This window comes from Drosophila virilis, chromosome 5 (genome assembly GCF_030788295.1).
Source record: "Drosophila virilis strain 15010-1051.87 chromosome 5, Dvir_AGI_RSII-ME, whole genome shotgun sequence".
NCBI lineage: Eukaryota > Metazoa > Arthropoda > Insecta > Diptera > Drosophilidae > Drosophila > Drosophila virilis.
This window is the reverse complement of record NC_091547.1, coordinates 10,927,390-10,952,820: the sequence shown is the minus strand read 5'-3', so window position 1 is coordinate 10,952,820 and position 25,431 is coordinate 10,927,390. Positions and strand designations below refer to the sequence as shown.

The 25,431-nt window shown below is 39.1% G+C and overlaps 1 protein-coding gene across 2 annotated transcripts in view; it reads left to right on the top strand.

The window, feature by feature from the left end:
* The first annotated feature begins 2,193 nt into the window (after positions 1–2,193).
* The window catches only part of dpr13 (defective proboscis extension response 13), a 45,358-nt gene continuing 22,120 nt past the window's right edge, over positions 2,194–25,431 (top strand). For both annotated transcript variants that reach the window (XM_032436142.2, XM_002050415.4), the window contains exon 1: positions 2,194–3,321. In XM_032436142.2, coding sequence (XP_032292033.1) covers positions 3,210–3,321 — 112 coding nt within the window. In that variant the 5' untranslated portion in view covers positions 2,194–3,209. The remainder of the gene's footprint in view (positions 3,322–25,431) is intronic.

Sequence of the window (25,431 nt, the reverse complement as noted above, 5' to 3'; positions counted from 1 at the left end):
TCCCGATGCTATGTTACTTTTGTGCTGCTCTTTGGCTTTCTCTTTCTGTATGAGTGTGTGTGTGTGTTTGTGTGTGTGCCGTTAAAACACAAACTCTTGACGAGTTTATTTCCCCACGCAGTCGCTAACTGATTGTCTGTGATTTTCTTGTTTTTAGATAATGAAAGCACACACACACGCACACACACACGCACACACAACCATACGTACATAATTTTTGTGTGGGCATATAAAAGTAAGAGTTGGCTAAAATGTTGCTTTTTATGTGCCTCCAGCTTGAAATTGTGGTCCATTTATTTCGTGATGGCCAGCAGAAAAAAATTAACGTTGGTCGAAATTGAGCTACTTTTGGTTTAAGGTTTTCGCCCAATCGACTATAAATTATATATTAGCAGCAGCCGGGCGGAGTTTATATTATTCCAAAGGAAATTAAGCGGCGTCGCCCGGTTGAAATACATACACACAAAATTACTTCGTGCGATCGCCCCATTAAAGAATCAAAACAAATATGTTTCCTAATTTTAATTCCTGCCAAAGAATTCGGAAGACAGCATTTCACATATGGAGATGGGGCAGAAAATCCGATCCAGAAACTTTGCCAACTTGTTTGGCTTGTCAGACGCATCTGAAAGTCTGACGCAGAAATGCTTTTAATATTTGAGTTAACACATTGCTGGCCACGTCTTAACGTCGAAAACTGTGTCAATTTTGTTGGCCAATGCAGCTGCAAGCCAAATGCTTGCCAGCTAAACCAAAAAACTATGCTAAACATTTGGCTATTTACCTAAAGCTCCAGACTATGCGTGTTGGCCACAGCTGAATACAAGCTCAGCTGCACGCTGCGGAGCGAAGCGGACGAAATCGGGTGGTACGAACAAAAAAAAAACTGGGCCCTTTACTAATTTCAGCACAATAACCCAAATTAAAGCGGTTTTTGAGTTTTGTTTGCAGACGTCGTAACACGACAAGCGACCGAAGTGCTAAGAAAACACGAGAGAGAGAGAGAGAGAGAGAGCGAGCGAGCGAGAGGACTCTCCAAAATAAGAGACAAGACGAGACTCATTTATAGCAACAACATTGCGCAGAAGCGTGCATGAGAGAGAGAAAGTGAGAGAGTGCGAGAGATTCGTATGTTTTGAGAAATGTTTGCTATAAAAATGTAACAGCTGTTTTTATTGTCCTCGAACGCAGCACCAATTAAGTCCACTCAAGAAAGGAAACAAACTATCCCACAAGTTGTTCACTAGGGACTCAGATGATGAACAAGTTAATAAATAACAAAAATATAATCTGCGAATATTACCATGCATGAGTTTGTATATAGCTTTGAATATGAAAAGAATAAATAAATATATGGAGGAACCCGAAGAGTTAAAATTTAGTCGAAAGATGAAAAATGAAAGTACTTTATTGATAAGATTGATATGTAAGCAGCATAGTTTAACTAACAAACTAATGATATGTGAAGGTTGCTCAATAATTAATCTAAATTGGTTTAATGACTTGAATAGAATACAATGTTAGGTGATAAAAACTATTTAGATGCCCACCTTTGTGTTAGCTATAGTTTAATAGTTTAAAATTCGGACAAAATATGTGATAAAATATTATGCTTTATTTTTTAAAAAATTAATTGAGTTAAGCCAAAGTATATAAATGTAAAGTTATAATTTAAAAGATAATTAATTTCTTTAAAATATCCTGTTAAAGTTGATCAATTATTTTATTTATTTGTTTAATTATTTACTTATTAAAAATGTGTGACAAATAATATATGTTTAATGACGAGTCAGTCCATATGTGAAATGCCCGCGAAATGAGCGCGTTTTTTTATCAGATGCTTGTCAAACTTTTCCTCCGTGGACCAATTTTACGCACTTTGCGCGCAACGAAGTGAAGCTGCCATAAATCGAAAGGCACTGAGAGCGGCATTGGGAGTATTAGAGAGAAAGAGAGAGAGAGAGAGGGAGTTGTAGAGAGCAAGAGAGAGCAGAGCAGAGCGGCAGCAGTGCTGTTAACGTCGCTGCCTTTGCAGACGCCGACTTTTGCATGGCCTTAGTGCTGCTTGCTGCTGCTGCTGCTGCTGCTGCTGCTGTCGCTGCTGCTGCTGCTGTCGCTGCCGGCTGGGTTGTCGCGTCGGTTTCGTGTCCGTGTCCGTGTCCTCGCCAACACCAGTCGCCGTTGCCAGTCGCTTGCGAAAGCGTAAAGTAAACAGACAAGCGTCGTCCGAGCATGCCAAAGCAGCTGCGCGACGAAGTTTGCCAGCGCCGCCAACGACAACCACAGACAACAGACAACGGCAGCAGCAACAATAACAGCAGCAACAACAACATTAGCAACAACGACAAGTCGCACGAGCGAGCAGTAAAAGTTACGCAGCTGCTGGCTGCGACGCGAACAGCGACGCCTTTAATCGGTTATACGCAGGCTGCTTGCCTCTGCCTGGCCGCTTGCTTGCCACATCCTTTGATGCCGCATGCATTCAGTTAATTTCTGACCACAGCGGCAACGCGTTGCGTGCGCTTCGAGTCGCGTTTCCTCCACAGTTTTGCGTTGCGTTGTGTTATGTTGTTGTCTCGACACGAGTCCCAAACTGAACTGAGCCAACAGAGCGTATACGCAATGTGAATTTTTAAAAGGCCAAAACAAAACAGCAGCCGGAAAACTTTTGCGCCCTCCAAAATGTTGAGTGCATTAGTTCAAAGTCAAATATAGGCCTGTAGCGAGGCAAATGTTGCAAGTGGCGTGTGGCAAGTGCCTCGAACGAGGCTAAATATCAAAAAGTGCAAACTAAAACCAACAAAATTAGTTACCAAAAATGAATTGCTTAAGTGTGTGTGCTTCTTAGAGGGCGTGTCAGAAATCAAAAATTTAAACAAAAGCGACAAATTGCGCAATAAACGACTTCATCAATTTGCATCAATCAAATCAAAAATAATATATATATATATGTATATATATATTTGAACTAAACAATTTAACCGAGTGCACAAAACCAAAATTTATTTAAAAATAAAGCATACGCAATGTGTGCACGAAAATGTGTGTGTCTGTGTGTGAAGTGAAATGACAGTGACAGAGAAATTAAATTAAACATTGATAAATTGATTTACGTATGCAAAACAATTGAAAGCAAAGTACATCAAATAAAAAAGAAAGAAAAGTAAAAAAAAAGGGAAAGCAGCAGCAACAATAAGAAGCAGAGGAAAATGCCGGCATCAAGTGGATTATATCGAATCAAGCACGGGCGTGTCCTTGGCAGCGTGCAAAAAACGTCGGCACTTATTTTTATAGCATACATTGCGGCATGCAGCATTTGCGGTAAATATAACACACACCCACACGCACAGCAAAACTGTTGTACATTTGATTGCTCAATAATAAATATACGGGGAAAAAAGAAAATAAAACAATAAAACTGTAAAAGGAAAAGAAAAACAAAAGTAAAAAATTCATTCATTTCATATTCATGGCAATTATGACATATCAAATTTTCATTGCGGTTTCTCGTTTATCTCGAGTGCCAAACGTATACGAGAAATTTAATTTATGCGATATATTCGTAAAAATTGTCAAAAGCCATACACGCACACGCACACACACACACACACACATTGACCCATCATGACAATAATAAATGGCTAATTAATATTGCAAAAAGTCGCACATTTTCAATCAAAAGCCGAACATAAAGAAAACGAACATGTTTGACACCGAGCTGACCATTGCTGCAGCTGAATACTTTTTGAATATTGAAATCAAATGAATAATTTTACAATTTTGACATCCGTACTTCAAATATGTCTTTTAAAATTAATACATTGGTTGCTAATATTTTATTATAATTAAACACATGAGAGTCGACTCTAGCAAATATAGCATATAACTTTACTGAAAACGTTTTTATCTTATCTAAACATTTTGCTTTTCACTATTTAAATTTTTTTTCAACGAAATTTAAACTAATAGTAATCATATTAAGAGCTTTAATGTGCTTTTAACTATTCTGAAATATGTTGAAGAGTTCGCTATGGTGCAGTTATTAAGCCTAATCTATCCGACGAATTTAGGGTGATTTTAAAGCTTTGGTAATATGTCTAAAAACATTAACAGCTGATTAAAGCTAGCTAGCAATTCAAAAAGTGTATTGTCAAGCAAAGCTTCTTTGTTTAATTGCACGCGAAGCTCTTATGTGCTTACCAAGCTTAAGCTGCAGATGCATGGCACTTGCTTTAAAACTATTACCTGTTAAATTAAACTTGAAATATCGAAACTTTTTTGTTTAAATGAACGGGAAACATTTATGCTCTGTCAAAGCTTTAGTAGATGCATGGCACATGCTTTAAAAATGTTCAGCTGAATTAATATTGTAATGCCAAACAAAGCTCCGATATTTTGTTGCATGTGAAGTTTTCGTATGCTTTCAAAGATCTGCAACATACGAATAGAACAAAAAACAGCTCATTAATTAAAGCCAACAGTAGTAAATGGTTCAATGGCTTTTATTTAGTTGCACTCGAAACTTAAATGTGCTTTCAGAGCTTTTGTTTTAATTCTAACTACTGTCAGCCCATTTCCTTGAAATTCTCTTTCTATTCAAACTTTGTAAACACTTTGTAAAACGAATCAAAAAACGATTTGGCCATGTATGTGTGGCTGCACCTGTTTCTTATTGCATACATTTTGATAGGGCGAATCCCTTGAGCGGCTGTCGTCGGCTGAGTGAATGGCAATACGAGCAGATGGTAAATGTGTTTTATTTTATTGGCAATGTCGCTTACTGACAGGTCAGCGATAGCGCGGAAATCGTGCATCACTTGTCAATGCCTGACAGAGCAACAAGAGCAACAAAAGCAACAGTAACAATGACAACAACTGCAAAACGAAAACACGAATGCGAAAACACTTGTCTGCAGGGCAAACTGTATGTCCCACTGCCGTTTGCTGCTGTTGGCAATTTGTCAAGCAATCAACAAAGCCAGAAATTGCCCCCGGTTCGTCGTGAGCATTGTGGATGGCCCAAGGGGTTGGCGGGCAAGCGGGGAAGGGGGTTTGTTGGGGCTATAGCCCCAAGGTGCTGCTGCCGTTTGGAGCTCGGCGCTTGAGCTATGTGAATGTTTGTTGCCAAATCATTGAAACAAATAAAAGCAAAGTTCAAAAGAAAAAACCGATCAAAGAGCACAAGCACACACGCACACACACATGTGTGTATAGAGTGTGTGTGTGTGTTGGTTGTATGCTGTGTTGTGTTGAGTTGTGTTTTCTGTGTGTGTGAGTGTGGCTGCTGGCCCTCAGAATAACTGGAGCACTTGGTGGCAGCGCATCTATAGCGCGCTGCGTGCGTGCCACTGCCCCGCTCCGTCCCGCCTGGCCACGCCTCGTTTCGCCCGGCTGCCCCTTTTGGGGCCACAAAACGGTCTGTGAAATCGTCAAATAAAGCGACCCAGTTGCTGGCCCTGGAGCTGTGCACTTCTGCCACAACTAGAACACATCCATTGTTGCATGTGTTATGCCAACTTATGTAGCCAGCTTTTTGGGTTACACACACAAACACACACTCGCACACACACTCTTCAGCTGTCACTGTCAATGTTGTAATAAAAAAAAAAAATACATGCTCGACAACAACAAAATAAACAAAAGCTTAGTTCTTAAATGAAAACAATTTTAATGCTGTTCTTGCCGCTTTTCTCGTACATTTTTTTTTAGTTTTTTTTTTTTATTTTTTATTATTATTTGGAGCACATTAATATTTAGCCCAGCGACAGGCTCGTATATCAATATTTATGCATGTCAGGAGCACAGGGATTCGAAGGACAGCTAGAAATGCCGAGCATACATTTTCACACACACACAGAAACACATGCACGAAACTGCATTTTATACCGCTCAAATCTGCAGCTCAATGCACGCAAACATTTGCATAATTTAGACAAAAAATAAAATGAACGCAAAAAAAACATTGAAAATATGATATCAGATATGATAATACACAGCCAAAATACCCTTGCGTATGGCTATTGCACTGATTTTTTTATTGAAAAATAACTGCAGCACTTGGAATTTATGTACGCGTGTGTAGAGTGTTTTTGCTTATCGAATAATATTTGTTGAAATCTTTTCATTATGCAACGCTTAGTGGGTAAAGTCTATTAAATAATTATTACTAGGTTAAAATACAGTGTTCTAAGTAGATAAAATGAAGATCTTTAGGAAAAGGAGACACCTGCGAGACCCCAAATGAAAATTGTGTTAGCAAAGTCTTAACAGCCTGTTGACCAGGCTTAAAAACTGATAATAAGTTTTAGATAAAAATACTCTAAAAAGCATAATAAAAAGGATATTTAATATTAAGCGATATATATCTATATTTTATGGCTGGGTTTGACGAGCTTTCCATGTTTTAAGCTTTTCTTTAAAAAACAAATATGATAAACAAATTTGTTTTCATCTTTATTTTTATATATTTGATTGAGCTTAAAATTGGGTAGATTATGAAATGCCAATTTATTCCCAACTGCTCTTTATATTATATTCAATTATATACTAGACTAATTACCAGAAATTGGCTGCAATTCGGTAAATCCATTTTATTGAGCTCAAGTCCATTTACACACAATTTATTCAAGGAAAAGCATTTGCCCAAAAGATGTTTTTGCAGTTTCATATTACAATTCATATTAAACATTATTGTATTTAATTTTATGATGAATGAAGCAAACGTCTACTCATAGCTAACACACCCAAAAAGGGCGTGCCCAACTACGTGACGCCACTTGAAATATTGGCAGCAATTGCAGTCAAAATATTGCCAGCTGTGCAGTCTGACTGCAGATAGCTAAAGGACATGCCTGAGAGCATGAGTGTGTGCATGTGTGTGTAAACTGTCAAAAAATCCTTTGAAATAGAGGGCAGAGTGAAAATATTTAGGGCCTTCTTTTTTCAATACCCGGTGATTAGTTGGCCACATCAAATTAATTGGCATCCACAATAAAAAAAGAGAAAAAGAAATAAAAACTGAAGCCCGTTCGGTTACCTAATTGCCAGGATATTGGCTCCCCGTCGAGTCTTGCGCTGCGTGCGGGGGCGTATACGTAATATGAGCTGCGTATTTCAATTGCGTTCGAATTGATGATTTTAATTGAAAGCGAAACAAGCGAAAAGTAATTGGAAAAGCGTATTCGCTTAATGGCAGCTGCCCGCGTTGATGTTTTCTTGAAACAACAACAAGGGTTGTTGCACGTTGCACGTTGCACGTTCCACGTACTTCAATATTTCTTCATCCCAAGCGTAATAATTTTAAATAAACTCAAGTCGGCCTGTCAGCAGACCCGGTGAAACGGGCAGAGCCTTCGCCCGGGTCAAGGCCTGAAAGGCAAACACACACACACACACAGACACACTTATACATATGCGCGTTGGCAGGCATAATTTAATAGTGCCCATGCACACACGCACACACACGAACATACAGCAAGAAGCAGTTGTGCCTCTGCAAGAGAGCCATAAAGTTCACCTGTTACAAATGCAACGACACGTGGGCGTTGCTGCGGCCATGGCAGCCATAATAATCAGCACAAAAACTAATGGTCGCTCACGCACACACACACACACACACACACAGAACCACGGACTTACATGTGCTGTGCACACATGTGAGTCTTTGGCGCTGAGCCTGCACTTACGCCTGCATTCCGAGTGCAGAAGGGTGGCCGAGGGGCAGGTGCGTTGCCGGGCTCGCTGAATACACGTAAATTCTACATAATTCAAAGGCGGCGCCACCTTTTGGCAATCTCAATACGGATACAGCGAGCAGCGGCAGATGCGAATGTGCGCTGAGATTTGCGGTTGCGATAAAAGGGTATAAAAGCGAGCGAGCATATAAAATTATTTAAATGTTTGTACCAAATATATGTATATACATATATGCATAGATGCCTGAATAGCAACACATGCCAAAAAGCTTCCTTCCACATGCTCTTCAACTGTCACTCGCCAATTTAACATTTATTTTAACCAACTGAACCTAGCATATAGTTAAGTTGCAACTATTACATTTAGTATACAGCTTAACTTATATTTGAAGTAAGCTAAAGTTTTAAAAACTTTGAGTTAATTGGAAATCTAAGCTCGTTATTTAGAAAATAAACAATGCATATAAGCAGACGGTTTATGTTTAAGAATTAAAAACAATTTTCTGTTAATATATATTGATATATTTTGGTTGCGCCTTGACAACCGTCTTCAGTGCAATTATTCTACACCTCTGCGCTTTTTTGAATGGATATCTCTTGATATAAGCCCTACATAGAGCGAACATATATTTATAAGTTCTCCCTTACTTCCAGATAGAGGCCCATAAACTAGTGAAGTAAGACTAAAAAAAATCGTAGGAAATTAAAAAATATTGTAAGCTAGTTATTTCTCCATTTCCCAATTCGCAATCTCGCAGGGTGTTTGCCTAGTCGTCCATGCAAATTCTCAACTGTTTTATCGTTGTCGCTGGTGCGTGGTAAATATACAAGTTACAAGTTGGTTATGCATTTATAATACTTATGTCAATCTGTGCGCGTTAAAGTCGTTTATGTGGCTTCAGCTGGGAGTTGGGCCAGCACACAACATGGATTGGGTGGAGTTCGAGTTGGGGTTTGGGGTCTGGGGTTTGGCGTGTCGCTTTTCCTGCAAATCATGCAAATCCATTAAAGACAAGCAAAGAGTCAACTTACCTGCTCTGACAGGCACTTCAACTTTCGACTGCTTAACGTTTATATGCAAATGATTTTCTGATTTACCTACTTCTACTTCTACTTTTTTCTTTTACCAATTTTTTGTTTGGGCTCCTTCCATTTTGGGGGCTTAAACTTTTGAGCCACAACATCGTTATGGGCTGATGATGATCGTGATGATTATGCTGTGGTCGATGATGATGATGATGATGCTGTTGATGACGTGCATAGTTAGATGCTGGACCCTTTTCGTGCTAACGAGCTGCTTTGCGGACAACTTTGACAAGTGGCTGCTGCAGCTGTGTCCACAGCCTAGCCAAAAGCCCCCCTTTTAGTGCTCTGTAATTATTAGGCTGCTGGCAATGGCTTAACTTTCGGCACTGGCACAACTCTGGGCACACTTTATTTACGCAATTAATTTGACTGAACTGCGCGCTTGATTTCATTTCTGTGTTTCATGTCACTCTTGACGTTCTGTTGCCTTAAAAAACAGACAAGTTGCCAAAAAAAAAAAAAAAAACAGGAAATGGAACGAGATGCTGAAACAAAATCCCGCTGACACAATTTCATTACAGAACTTGTCAGTGCAACAAAAAAAAAAGAAGAAGAAAAAAAAGAAAAATAAGTATAGGAGAAGCGAATTTGCCTATCATTTGTCTCGGCAGCAACTCGCAACTCGAGCTGGAAAAGTCGCAACTCGCAGCGCGCAGAAATTGAAACTTTTCAAAAGCAATTGCTTGAATTTCAAGTGAAAACTTTCGGGTTTTCGCCTTTTTTTCTTGGCCAACTTTTTTTTTGCACACACACACACACACGTACGTTTTATATTTTTGGGGTTTTGTGTGTGTGTGTGTATGTGAGAGTGTGTTCTAAGTAATTGCGCGCTGAAGCAACTGGAGCAGACCGTCTGCGTTTTAAATGCCAACAAGCACATTGACGCCAAAATGCAAAGCTAAATGCCAAATGGCGTCGTATCCTTTTAGCAACAGCAGCCGAGCCAGCTCCAGCAGCAAAAGTCATCAGAATAAAGTATTGCATGTTGTTACAATTCTCAAAATTGAAATTATGTTGCATGCTACATACACAGAAGCTCCGACAAAGACATATGCGCCACACTTTGTCTTGCAGTCTGCGAATGAGTTTTTGCCCTCATTGCTGCAATGCATCACGTACTTTCCTACGGTGTGCACTCGCTATCGGGGATTATCGGCATTAAAGACTTAACAACAGTTTAGTTACCGGAAAGTTTTAAGTTATTTTATCACTTTTAAAAGGGTATTTAGCAAGCAATTGCGTTGCCAAGAATTCGTACAATCTAAAAATTATTCAGGTTGAGATTGATCGATAAAATCGTGATTTGTATCTGTTGAATCTTTGGACTAAAGATTATTTTTGCTGTGGAAAGTACAATTCATTTAACTGATTAACCTATTTTTAATAAGCTCAAGGGTTAAGAGCTAATATATATTAAGAATATTTTGAAGCTGCATAACATTTTCAAATCATTAAAATTTTGTACTCATTGGCTATGAATGTATTTATTTAATATTTATTTAGGATATCTCAAAGAATTATAATAAGTATTTGGATATTTCTTGAAACTAATTTGCGCTTTCAATATTAGAAAACTTGTTTTAAATACGTTTAGAGTTTGTTTGAACAAAGTTCCTACCTCATTGGAATATGCAATCAAAGGTATTTTATTTTTTAAATAAACCGCTCGCTTAGGTCCTTTTGTATTTTAGCTTTTTTAGAACTTGTGCTGCGTGTTAAGCTTAAGGAAATTGCAATAAATTTCTATTTAACTGCCTATTGCTTTGCCTTAATTCAGAAAGTGTTGTTCGCTGTAGGCGCTGTTCCACCTTGAGGGATTCGGCGTTAAGTAACTGAGTAACTTCGCGTGAAACTCACGGCTGTCTTGTTTGGCTGCCTGGGGCAGAGCTGCCTGCTAAGCAGGTCCTTTAATGCGCCGAAACGGCAACGCCCCATATCAAACGGAGCTCGCGCTTTGCGCATTAAGCCGGATTATGGTTTTAAGTGTAATTACAATTTACACGGCTTCCATTCTGTCAGCTATGTTCTAAGGCAACAGCTACACACGCACACGCACACACACACATACACATAGGTACAGGCCCTCCCCGTTATATTAAAAACTTAAATACAAAACGATAAGCGACACCAGGCAACAGCAGCAGTTGCCCCCATTTCATGCACCTTCCAGCCTCCAGCTTTCTGATAAGTGAATAAAAAACCGCCAGCCGGTTTCACGGTCGTAATTAGAAACTTTTTTAGTTGGCAGCGCACAAAAGTTAGGACATGACTTTTGAGGCATTAGCGAGCGCGACGCTTCGCCCATTTTTGCACCATGATGCGGTAATTAATTTCTGGGTAGCTCGACTCCAAGCTGCGGGCCGGGGTTCAAATTACGCTCCGGTCATGGTTAGTTATCAAGGCTACAATGGCTGTTAATAATGCAGAAGTGCTGCTGTGATTCATGCCCTTGATCCAAACAATGAGCTCATCTCGTCAAAACTATGTACGCTAGAGTAAGTATCTATGTAAACTGGGCTCTGTGTGTTGCGTTGGTCAAACATAGTTCGGCGGACAATTGTGATTGCAGCTGGCGGCAGAGAAAAATTAAAACTGCTATTCAAAGTTTTTAAGGGTATCTAACTTATTTGCATTTTTTTTGGTTTTAATTTCTCTGTGCATATTATTTCCATCTGTTTTTGAGTTTTTTGCGGTGAAAAGACGAAAATGAAATTCAAGCTGAACAGCTTTCAATTTCATGAAAAACTAAAGAAAAATTGTTTTAACTTCAAATGAATTACGATATATATTCAAAAGAAATTCCAGGAATAAAAACATTTCAAAAACAAAGGCGAAGATGATCAAAAAAGCAGCAAGTACAGTTTTTAAGTGGAAGATGTAACAGATGAGTTAAGTTTTTTTTTTTAATTATTTGAGCACCACATTATATAATTAGAGTTCAAAAACGTTTATCTATCTATTTTCAATATTGTTCAAAGTTAATGTAAAAAGGGTACCCTTAAGTATTCTAAATAGGCTATATTTTTTTTTCTTTTTTGTCGAAAACAGCAACAATATAAATTTAAAGTTTTTCATTTTTTTATATTAGCCAAGTATTAAATATAAATTGTAATTAAATATTAATAAATTAATTATTTAATTCAATATTTTCCCATTGCTGGCCACTGAGCTTTTGACATTTGAAATTGTCTGTTTATGATAAATGCTTGGGTTTTCCGCGCTTTTCCACAAATTAAGCGCCCCCAAATTTGTCTATGATCTATGAAAGCGTGTTCGGTTTTGCGGCTTATGCGCTTGTCTTTGGAATTAAATTTGAAATTTATTGGCAACGGGAAGCCTTCAGCTAATGGCTGACACGTACACACACACGCATACACGCACGCACACACACAGGCAGACACATGCATGGGCTTTACTTAATTACCGTTGATAATTTACACTTTCGCTGGCAGCGCGCTTTAACTTTAGCCCATTTGGCTGCACATTTGTGCCCTCTACATAAATTAAAGTTTAAAGCGCAGTAAATTTAGCTGCCGCACACATCCGGCCTCCCTTCCTGCGACCCTGCCACGTTCCTTCTCTAAACATGGCAGTTGCCATACGACGCCCACACACAGAAATTGTAACTAAAAAGCAAATTCGGTTCGTGGCGAGTGAGGGACGGAAGCTGCTTGAAATATTTGAATATATACATGTGTGTGTGTGTGTGTGTGTGTGTGTGTTGGTGTTTGTGTTTGTGTGTGTGCAAATGCGTACCAAGACCTTGCGTAACGATTTGGATTACTCTTGAAGTAGTTGACAGTTTGGAGCCTTTATGAGTGGGTGGCGTCGAGGGCGGAGCGTGTGACAAGCTAATTTATGAAAATTGCTCTCGAAATTATTGGCAAAGCCGCCGTCGGCTGGCTAGCTGGAAAGGGTGGTCGGTTTGCACTGACCGACTGACAAACTGGCAAAGCGGCGAAACCGAGTGACGCAATTCAAGCATCGGCGGTGGCGGCGGCAGCGAAGGCTGCGGCTGTGATAATGAGCTAAAAACATATTGAAAGTCTCTCTTTGTGGCGCCCCCGAAGTATGCAAATGTTTTCAGTGTGTGTGCGCCCAGTGAAAGTGGCAAGTGGTAAGAGGAAAGTGGCGAGAGGAAAACGTGAAGTGAAAAATTGAAAGTCGAGTGTGGCAAGTGCCCAACAAGTGTAATTTATGGCTGGCTGCTTGAATTTCAGCGAAAATAAAAAAGAAAAACCACAAATTATAAACATATACATATATAATATGCAATATATAATGTATACAATGCAGATAAATTTAACCGGCTGCCAGCGAGGCAAAAAGAAATCAAACTAGAGTGCTTTAAATGAGTATGCTCGACTAGCAGATGCCTTCTAAATTGGTCTGAATATATAAAGAATATCAACTTCAAAACATGATCTTCTTTTGAAAGATCAAGCAATGAGACAACCTATCAATTATATTAGTAGAAGGAATCGATATTCTGTAAATTTATTGATTAAGCTCTAATGGGAGTGTGAAAGTGAGTGGCAGAGGGAGAGAGAGAGAGAGTGAGAGAGAAGGAGAGAGCATCAGAGAAATCCATTTCATATCTCTTAGAAATCGCATAGAAAACCGATATTTAAATGTGCAGTTTTTTTTTTTTAATAATCGGTAAAACGAGTTTGAGTTCGATGCTCTCATTTAGGCTGACATATTAGAACCGACAAAAGGACGAGGAATGCGCGTGAAATGCAGATCAAGTGTTTACTTTATAGGCTCAGAGATGTCTCCTCTGTGTCATATAGATGATGCCCCTTCCACGCATTTTTAATTTGTACAGGGTATAATAAAAAAGAAAACGAACAATCACAAAAAAAAAAAACCATAACAAGTAGAACAAGAGCTAGCGAATTTCTTTGGCCCGGCTTGTTATTTGTTGCCTTTAATCTTATGCGGGCGGGGGAGGTGGGTTGGCCAGAAATTTACGCGATTTCAGTTGCGCTCACAAAAGATTTGAGCGCAACTCAAGGACAACAAATGATAACGGTTAACACAGCGCCAGCAGCAACAGCAACGGTTACAACTAGAGCTACAGCTACAGCAATGCCTAATGATACTGTCAACAAAAGCCAAAAGGGTCCGTGTTGTGTGCGGTGGTTGGGGGAGGGCGAAAGCGGGCTGTTTCGTCACAAAAAAAAAAAAAATACAACTTGCCAAAGCAAAAAGACAAGAGGAGGACAGCGCCAGAGAGAAGAATATGATGATGACAGCAAAGACTGCGACTGCGATTGCGACAACAAATTTTGCCATTAGATACTGTAAGCGAGCATGTATAGTTAAGGGGTGGGGTATTACAATGGCAGAGGGGTGTGGGAGGGGGGAGGGGGGCAGCAGACAACGCATAAGGCAAACACGCAAGCCGCAAACCTACAGCAAAAGGCAGTGCCTCAGTTTCGAGTACTCGCGCAAAATCCTCATTCATTTGCATTTATTCACTTGACTTTGCTTTAACAATGAGGTAACTGTGTGTGTGTGTGTGTGTGTGTACGTTTGTGTGTGACTGTGTGTGTTTGTATTTTTGTTTTCCATACACGCGCTTGCCGCATAGATTGAATATTTCCTGCCTCGGTCGCAGATTTGTTCGCATACCGCGAAAAAAAATTATTATGAACGTTCACACAGAGTGTTAACGACTATGAAATACCCTGCAGAATTTTTTAGCAAGTACTAAAAATAATTATATATTTTAGAGATGCGCTTTTGATTACGTGCAATTATAGATGATGAGGGCCTGAATTTTACTTATGATAGCTCTAGCTCTTATGGCTTCTGAAATCGTTAAGATAGTCTGAAGAATTTGGCTTTGGTTTGGTTTGCATGCCTTCATAAGCTGTGACATGTTCTACCTTTTAGAATGTCATACCCTCATTTGTATACTTTTGAGTACAGGATATAGCAAACATAATGCTTTCCTTTTTTTTTGTGCCTAGCCTGGCATGCCTTGCATAAATTTGTGCCGTACACAAATATCCTCGTGCGTATAACTCCGAGCATTTATGGAGGCGTTAGCTCTGGCGTGGGCGTGGCACTTGCGACACAAATAGAATTGCAAGCAAGTAAATTCCCAAATAGAATTTAATTCGCAATGTTGCAGACTTCTGTGTGTGTTTGTTCGTCTGTGTTGTGTGTTTGCTGCAGTTAAGAACTCAAAAGTGGAAAAGTTTGTTGCTTAACTCAGTTAATGGACAGCGCCCAACCTGCCCCAAGCTATATGCTCGAGGGGAATGCTAGGGGCCGCCAGACAAGATATGGAAAATTTCAGCTCTCTCTCTCTCTTTTTCTGTCTCTCTTTCTCTCTGTCTCTGATATGTTTCGGATCTGTCGTATAAACAGATTTATTGATCGAAAATTGTTTTGTGTGTGCATTAAAGCGTATAAATTACTTTTGGGCATTTTCTGACAGGCCTTCATTAGCCATTTTGTGGCTTAATTATCATAATTCATAATGAATGCGGCAAATCAATAAATTTGTGACAGGCCACTTTGCCTATAACAATAAATACTTGCCCAACTCGTAGTGAACAACTTTGGAATGGTTTTGTGATCAGACTGAAATTCCAGTTTTATGAAACTGTAAAAACTCTGTCACAGTAAAAACAAAAAACAAGTGAAATTTATACCAGAAAGAAAAGAAGTACCTAAAAGACTAAATTCTCTTGAAGGCATAACACTTGTAAGTGCTCTTATATAAGGCCCATTTGATGGTTACGGTTGATAATAAACCAGATTTCATTTACCTATTTTTCCTTTGGTGCTATTTAATTTCGTATTCCAAACCCTGTACTAATACCTGGACTTAATGAATTTGGAAACCCAAGAGCTTTATCTAATTGTGTGTCAGACTCCTGTTACAACATGTCATAACAAACAAATTTCCATGGAATCAGCTGCTGGCCAATCCTTCCCTTCCCCTCGCCAACCCAGCTCCTGTCGCTGCACTGTTCAAACAGGGAACTGCGAATATTTGTACAATGAAAATGTTTGCTTTGGCAGTCGAATCAGACACCCCGGGCGCACTGACTGATGAGTTTCTCTCTGAAAGATTGACTGCGAGCTGAACATGTGACTCTGACCTGACCACAGGCGACTAACCAAATATGCAGTACACACATAACACACACTCACACACAGGAACACACGGGCACACACTCTTTTGCAGTGGCAACTTTTAATGCACATGTAAAGAAGTTGCGCATATGCCAAATTGATTAGTGCAACGGAAACTGACGCAATTAACTTGTCTACAAAGGGTGCACAGCTGTTGAGCCAAATGTTTTCGAAACACGAAAGCCACGGGCTTGGACTGGCAACTGCAGCTCAATTGTAACATTTGTTTGTTGGCCAGAAAACTTAATGGACGGAAATCATGCAAAGTGTTCCACGGCGCCAGTTACTGTATATGCTGGAAATTAATGTCAATTTGTTTAGATAATAAGTACAAAGCAAACACAGCAGACTGAGAAAGTGAGAGAGTGAGGCAGAGAGAGAGAGAGAGAGGGACAGAAAGAGATGGAGCTTCCAGCATGATACGCTGCAGTTGCATGTAGCTGCAAAAGTTTTGTTACTGACTTTCGTACCGAGGACTAACTTAAATTACGTATACGCAAAGTGCGCGTACAAAAAGTATTGAATGTTACATTTTTTTTTTTTTTTTTTGGTAACATTCTCTGCTGTTGCCTGTTTTCTGCCACCAGTTGTTGTTGGTTGTTTGCCATCAGGTGTTAGCTCTGAGCGCTAGCCCAGCTTCCTGTTTAGATTGAACTGCCAATCAAGCAAAAATTGTATAAAATTTTTGGCACAAAACTCTCGAAATACGATTTACCATTTTTATTAGCCACAAAATCTAATCGTGCTTAGGCAAACACTTGCATTCAATTTGCTAGCTGTCTGCCACTATACCATCCCAGCCTTTGTTAGCTAATATTCATACCCAGTTGTAAGCATTGAAATGTGTGTACAAATAGGGTATATATGGTGATATGTTAAGAGATGGACAGAAGTAGGCATCTCATCCAGGTCTTAAATTTATGTGTAATGAAGTAGTGGGTAGAAGGATATTTTAATAAAGCTTCACGTTTGTATTATATTAAGCATAGCGCTATTTTTCTCGAAACTATTGCTCACCTTCAGTCGATAGATATTAGCTTGGGTCCAGGCCTTATAATTTTATTAGAGACAGAAATATTAAAAAAAACTAATAGAGAACCTTTCAAAGATTCTCTGTAATTTCAAAGTGTCCCAGATCGAAAAATTAATAAAATATATATAGGTGTTACGAGGCTTCCCCATACAGGGCATTTCGCGGTCGAGCACTCCTGCCTAGTGTTCCCTTGCATATTTTCTGCTGCAACTGCAAATTTGTGGCACAAAATTCTTGAATCAGGCCAAACAATTGCGGTCTGGGCAGCAGCAGCTCAAGCTGCGCTGCCAGGCAACACCTCGACTGCGGTTGCCAAGCGGCATTCGAAGTTGAAAATTCAGATCTGTGGACACGCTCCTTTTAAGCTCGACCCTTGCCTAATTGAATGTGCAGCAACAACAAGAAAAGCTCGGAAAATTGCCAAAAAACACTCAAAATATAAACCGCAATTTGATTTGTTTTGTGCGTTTGGTTTTATCGTCCGTCCGCAAGTCGACAAAGAATTAAAAAAACGAAAAAAAAAAAAGCATGAAACCAAAAATTACCAGAGTTTTGCACACTTTCGACTGCTGCCAAAGCCAATTGCTATTTGGGCTTAGTGTGTGGAAATGTCAACGACATAAAACGGATAAAGGCCAACACTGTCAGACCTGTGTCTGTCCCCCTCACTCCCCTGACCGGAGCCCTAATACAAAATGTAACAGTTCACGTTGTCGCATGAAACTGTTAAGAAGCAACAACATAAAAGCCAGGACGAGATTTACCCAATCTCAACGCTCGGCGACGCATTTCAAATGCGAACTGCGAATGGAAATGGCCGGTGGAAATGGTCAGCGACGGAAGACGAAGCAGCAGCAGAGTGCGGGGCAATGGGAAATGGAAAATGGACATGGAATCGATCAATGGCACTCGTTTAGCTGTCCTTTCGGCCGCAAATAAATTGAACTTAAATAGGTGACGTCAAGGACGTTAAACGTAATATGGGCTTCAGTCATGGCAGAGGTATGCATCGTGGGCATTGGTAGGTAACGATGAAGTCCATATACCCTACCTTTCAACAATTTGCTTTTGGGCCAACTCTTGGCCATGCTTTACTCTGATTTTGTTCAAGCAATTTTTCAAATAGGAAAACTTAAATGCCCTACACTCAAGCAGAGGTATTCGGGCAACATTATTTACCAAAGAAACACATTAAAAAACATAAAGAATAAAGGAATAGGCAACTGTAGATGAAAAGTCTTCATAATATATATACATGTACTTTAATACCCTACGTGCTCTAAATTTAACTTGGAATTTAAAAGAAAAACTGTTGAGCAGGACTTTTCATCTTATAAAGTCGCGATGTAGCTATTTTAAATGGCCTACACTTTCGCGCTTTTGTTGTCAATGGCAAATTTATTAGAAGGAAATGGTCACGGCTATAAAATAAGGGCCTACTCTAAAGTCTACATCCCCAGGCCATTTCAGTCAAGGCAAATTTATTTAACAGAAAATACTTCGGAACGGAAATGGCGATTAGAAAATAACTTTGAATGTCAGATACTTGCGATTTAACACAGTGCAGATACCCTACACATTCATTTAAGTGACATCCCACTCCGGATACCCTACAACATTTGACACACAATTAGGGAATTAAAAATGTAATTAACATTGATCTCCTAATACCCTACACACTTGAAGTATGTCCTCCCCAATGCAAATACATTTCAAAAGACAACTTTCTCTTCTCTCATCGCTGGTTTAGGGTATACGCCAGCTTACTATTCCCTGGGCAATAACTGTTTGACTTTGATTACGTTTCGAATCCCCAAAGAAGAGCCACCAAATTTGCCACATCCTGCGCAGCATTTGATATCGACTGCGACGCGACGTCGCCTCTGTGTCAAGTGTGTCTGGGAGTTGGGCTCAAATTAAGTGGACTGCCCCGAATAAAAACGAAGAATAAGAAGAAGAAAGAAAATTCCTTTGCCAAATTGTGGGACACCCGACTCCTCGGCTTGTTGTCAACTTTATTATTTTGATTTTTTTTTGTTGTTGTTTTTGCTTTATTCTGCTTTTAATAATATTTTCACTTTGATGCTGTGGGCCACTTTGGTCAGCGTTTGCCCAAGTCTCCCGGCTACGTCTCCATCTTTGCCCTTCTCTCCATGTGCGCCTGCGTCTCTGCGTTGTCTCAGCCTGTGTGTGTTTGTGTGTGTGTGTATGTGTGTGTGGGTGTGTGTTTATGCGTCGCATTACGGAAGTTGACAATTTAATTTTATGTACTGAAGGACTGGCCGGATCTTTGGTCGAAGACTACGCTCCCACAGTTGCCACAGTTCGCATTTTGACGGACAGATACTAAACATTTATTGAAGTCGTTGCCGTTGGTGCCCTTTTTGGCCCCGAGGTCGACTATTCAAAGTGCTTACTCAAGCATACACTGGCTGTATTCACTTGCTATTCGTAATCGTATTCTAATTTGCACGTGCTTGCAATTTGGCCCAAATCCAAACGCATTGCCAAATGCCACCGACGTGTGTGTGTGTGTGTGTTTGAGCCATTGATGGTATAAATCTTCATTAGGCGCACGGCTCAAGCCCAAACAGCTCAGACACAGGCTGGCGGTATTCACATGCCACCGCCTGCACAGTCACACGCAGAGATTCGCTCATGCCACTTGCCACATGACGCACTTAACTTATGCTCTTTATATTCTGCACATTTTGCTGACTTTTCCGTCTGATTTCACAAACACACACACACAAAGAAACTGGCGTGAGCACAGCTCAACGGCTTTACAGATATAAAAACTCGTAGTAGCATATTTGTACCTTATTTATTTTGCTTCGCATAATTTATTAATGTTGCGCATACTTTCATTTTTTTTTCTGAGTCCTGCTCTGCCTTGGCTTTTCATATATTCAATATGAAAAGGGAGGATCAGGCACAAGTAAAGGCAGTCCATAAAAAATCTTAAATAAGTTTGCAATCAAAATTTAATTTCGAATTCTAAAAATTTCGCATTCATTGAAAACATTTGCTCTGTGCCAAGTACATAGTTTAAGGCTTTGCGTGCATTGGCTAAAGTAAAGCGACCGTAAAGGTTTGATTGCTTTAGGCTACTAAAAGCTCTCTGAAAAGTACATTGCGTAAAGCTTTACTTGCTTAAAGGCAGCTAAAAGCGAGATTTATTCGAAATATGCAAAGTTTGTATATGTGCTTTCCAAGCTCTTGAAGATATTTTTGTTTGGAAAATTTTGTTGATTTGCCATTTCGCAGATTAATCTATTGCCTAAGTGCCACTTCCAGCTAATGTCAATTGCTCTCTTACGAGCACATTACATAGTCAAGCTGTTTCGTCTGGCATTTGCTTATTTTGTTTGTGTATACAAGTTCTAAATATAAGTCAGAATATCTCCTCTCTCCGCTCTTTCCTCGCAATCTCTCACTCTTGGTAAATATAAAAGAAGACGCTGACAATGTCGCCCCCGACAAGTAAGCCCCATCGCTGAGGCGTCATTTATTGACAAAAAAAGCGAATGTTGATGCCTCATTTGATGAAGTGGCATAAAAATCAGAATTTGATACTTACTGACGACATCTCCGAAAGTTACGAAAATAGAATTTGAGTGATGAATCGCGAATGGCAGAAAAAAATGTATGTATATAAATCAAAATAAATAAATAAATAGGTTGACTTCAGTTAAAATTGGGAAATGTGGATAAGATATTCGTAAGAATTGTGCGCCATTACAGGGTATCCACGTACGGCTAAACAAGTGTTATTTAATAAAGAAAGTTCCAAATTCCAGTTGTTATGAATAGTCTATTGTGCGAGACTTTTCAAAGCAGCATAAATCACAATTCAAAGATTTTATTTAATATTAAGTAAACATTTTTATGAAATTCACAAGGTGCCTTTTGAATGAAAAGCAAGAAAACAGAAATACTAAAGTAAATAATGGAATAGTTTAGCTAAAGGCAAAGTAAACACAGGTCTGAAAAAAAACGGAATGAAGTCAAGTATCATAAATTTATAAATATATATCAAATATTTTGCCTAGAAATATTTTCATACGAAAGCCTAATTTCCGAGCAAACATATAATTATATATTAGTCCAGTTTGTTCCTGGTCCACAGATATATAAGAAAAATTGTGGACATAGCTGTTGCTACGTTTAGTCAAGATATGTTGAAGCACAGAACAGATTTTCAAACCAAACTCTACTTTAGACGTATTCTTCGTAAATATATTAACACCCTCTCCCAGCATATAAATATATAGCGATAATAAACTTAGTAATTAAATTAAGGTTATTTTAAATAATATGTTCATATCACTTACCGCTTGCGATTTTTTAGCTTAACATAATTTGATAAACAATTGAATTCAGCAATTTCTGGAAAAATGAAAAGAAAATTAATAATTAAAATACATATATAATAAAACTTTGTGTAACTGAGAAAAAAAATCTTCATATATATGGCTTACTGCATTTTCCAGGTACTAATTAAATTTCTAGATGCCTGAAAAGTGCTGCTCATTAGCCAAAACTTGAAGCTTGTTAAAGTTTGTTGACTAGCACCGCCCCCACAAACCTCTCAGCGCATTCACGACTGTAAATGTTTTTGCAGACATTCCAAAAACAATTTAAACTATGCAAAAATTTGTCTAGAAATAACAAAGTGCGGATACGTTGCTTAACATCAAAATCTCCTGCCAGTTGTTCAGCTTGCGCAGCGTTGCCAGACTGTGCAATGCCTAAAGTTGAGCACTTAGACACGCATTGAAATCAAAATAAATAAAATTAAAAGCAACAACGGCCTATTGGCGAGCAGGCTACGCCTCTCTACTATGTTGTGATGCTGCTTCTCGACCCTGCTGCTGACTTCAGTTGGCTGCCATTTTGCCAGATAGAAAGCCAATTTTATGACTCAACTTAAATAGGCACTTTACTTTACTCTTAATGCCTTTTTATGAGGCGCAGTTAGTGGCCCGTTGCTCAAGTGTTGGCGGCCCCAGCAGCTGTTAGTTTTTGTGAAGCCGTCCCAACCAACCGCCCATCCAGCTACAGCCGGCCATTAATGATTGTTAAGAGCGCAACTCGGTGACGCTTTATTGTTAAATAAATAGCAAATAGTCGCTAGTTGCAGCTTCCGTCACACGCACTTATCTGATTTTACACTGAGCCAAAAGCTGTTGTCATTGTTCAGCGCTTGACTGTTGGCCGTGCTGGGCTCTTAATGTTAACGTTCAATAAAAATTATGACAGTCGCAAAGTTAAACGCTCTGGCGGCCATTTTGTGTACGTGTGGGGCGTTTGGGTGTGTGTAGGGGGCGTGCCTCAATTAAATGCTGCCACATTGCTCATGCTATTTGGCCTTGAGTTCATGGCCTGGGGCCAGTTGACGCATTTACACAAAATTACCGCCAAGTGTCAAATGCAAACATTTTGTTTCAACAATATTTGCAATAAAAACAGCAACAACAACAACAACAACAAAAAAACAGCGCTATTTTGCAGCAACTTTTCCGTTCGTTGCGCATACTCAAAAACTTGGCAGGGAGCGTCAAGTGTTTCCGGGCCACAAAAGCGAATGTTCACTTCGCTTGGCAACCAACATTTTCGCTAAAGTTGTTTGCTAAATTCTAAACCAAATGCTGCGGGTCCAAGCAGTGGGCGTGGCGCGCACACACAAACACGCATACAACTAATTGATAAATTTTAAGCATTTAATTAAAACTTTTCAATTTGCCTCGCCGAACTAAGTAACGCGCGTGGCCAAATGCAATGCACCTAAAATTATTTGTGTCAATTGTTTTGTGCCCCGTTTTAAATTACAGCCAAAGCGCGAATTTAGTTAACGGCGACAAATAAATTACGTGTACGGCCGGCAGCGGAAATGTAAAATGGCATATACGAATACACAAGTACATATATAATATATAGATATATGCTATGCCTATCAATAAACGCAGCAAATATATTATATAGTGGCTTTTATGATTTTCAATAAGTATAATCAAGCATATTTATATCTTGCATCTAGCTTAGCTGAGCTCAATTTTCACAGCGGCACTGAACCAAACTCTAAAATAATTAAAAATAATTATAAAAAAATTAAATACAAATCAACAATATTATATAGATTATAAGATTATATATTTAAAGAAAATGTAGCAAAAAATTGGGTTTTATGCTCTACTGTTTAGCAAGCTGTTTGCACAGAATTATGTTATTTTGCTGTATTCGAGTGCAGCTTAACGTAGTTAATCTTTGTGTAAGGACACTGCATTTTACTGTATTATATATTTCCTATTTTAATTCGAATATAAAAATGCAATTCAATTGAAATAATATCTATATATATGTGTGCATATTTTATACATATATTTATATATACAATATATAATTTAAATATCAAATGAACTAAATTAGCTGACAACAGCATAAATCATATTAAATTTAGCTAACGTTTCGGAATTTAATGTGATTAATTGAATATGTATAATAATTTATTTTAAATTGAACAAAAGGCTAACATTGAAATCGTTTTTTATATTATATAATAATGTTATAATATAATTTGAGCATTTTCTGTGCACATTACGCATACGCAACGTGCGCGCAGGCAACAAAGTTTAATTATTACCAAACCATAAGGGAATGCACACGCAACACACACACACACACACATGCACGTGGCAAATCATTTTTGTACAACAAATGCGGCGCAACTTTTGATTAAAATGTCACGACAGACTCACAAATACACACACGCAAACAAATACTGACTTGGCTGCTTGCATATACAAAGTTTGGCGTATGCCGCAGCGGTAATAATCATACACACATTAGACACACACGCACACACATGCAGCTGAATGCTGTGCAGAAAAGTCAAATTGTTGTTGTTTTGGCGCAAAATGTTTGCGGCGTATTCAGTTGCTCCAGCATCTGCATCTGCTGGCTCTTTTCTTGCACCTCACTGAGTTGACAATACGCAGCGCTTGTAAATCCAAAACAAGGAACCACAACGAGCCACAGCAGCAGCATCAGCAGCAGCAGCAGCAACAGCAGCCGCCGCCGCATCAGCTACTCGTTGTGAAAAATTCAATTACAAAGTCGCCCAACTGCAGCAAAGGAATGCAAAAAAAAAAAGGGAAATCATTGTTATCTACGTTTTGACAAAGTTTAAATACCCTGCCAGCTATATTATGCAAATGGAGTCAAATATTGTTAATCTGTCCAATTTTGTTCAAGCTCATTGGAAAATATTACCAAAAATCCTTTAGGAAGTAGAACAAATATACCTATATGGTAATTCGAACCGAGAAATTCCAAATTATATGCTGCCTACCACAAGAGAGCAGGGAACGGAACCATGTCCTGTATGAAGATAGCTTTAAGTCGAAGAGAAACAGCGAATATAAATATGCGTTATGGCTGCAAAGAAGGAATCTCTTCCGTGCGCTGAAAACTTAGTGCCAAACAAGCCGCAAGCATAAAAAAACTAAAACTCACAGAATAACAACTCGGCGTGTTTTAATGCATTACACAGTTGGTAACAAAATGCAAACGCCCAAGTGTTAGGGTAAAGCAAACTTTTTTTATGGAATTGGATGCAGATGCAAATGCAGCAGCGGCAGACAGTTGCGTCTCTGTGTTATGCGGTCGTCGTTTGTCCCCAGCAGAACTATGCGAATTGTGAACTGCGAACTGCGAACTGGAAAGCGGCAAACGGCAACTGGCAACTGGCATCTGGCGACTGAAAATCGTTGGCCAAATTCTGTAAGCAGTCACGTGCGAACGTGACAAAAATGCCACGATGATGCGCCATGCTCTTTGGCCAAGTTGCCGACTGGGCCACAACCAATGGCCATAACCAGAGACAGAGGCGAAGGCACAAAGCTTGCTTCGCATTGTTCACACACAGCAGTTGGTTGATTGCTGTGTGTGTTTGTGTGTGCTTGTGTGTTCCGCACTTCATATTACACTGTTTTCTTTGGCCCGATCTTATGGCAAAGATCGAGCCACAACAATGCACTGAGAACCGCAAATGCGATATAGTTTCGTTGTGGGCTGTAGGGGGCGGGGCCTGTTCGCATTCAAATGCGAGCCCGGCAAATTGCTGTGAATTATGCGAGCAAATAGGATGTCAATTGATGCAGTGCTGACAATTGTGTCAACATCAGCTGCAGCTGCACCAGCTGCTTTTTTAATGCACAACCATTTTATACAGCTTTTATATATATTTATACATAAATGTTGACATATATGTTGACAATTTGTATGCTATATGTGTACATATGTGCTAGTGTACACTGTCAACATGACAATGTCATTTTAATTGCTCTGCATATATATAATTTTTTTTTTTTAATTTTTCTTCTAAACATTTTTAGGCAAATCAATTGGAAAATTTTCATGTTATCTTTTACACGTGCAGACAAATCTGGTGTACAATATATT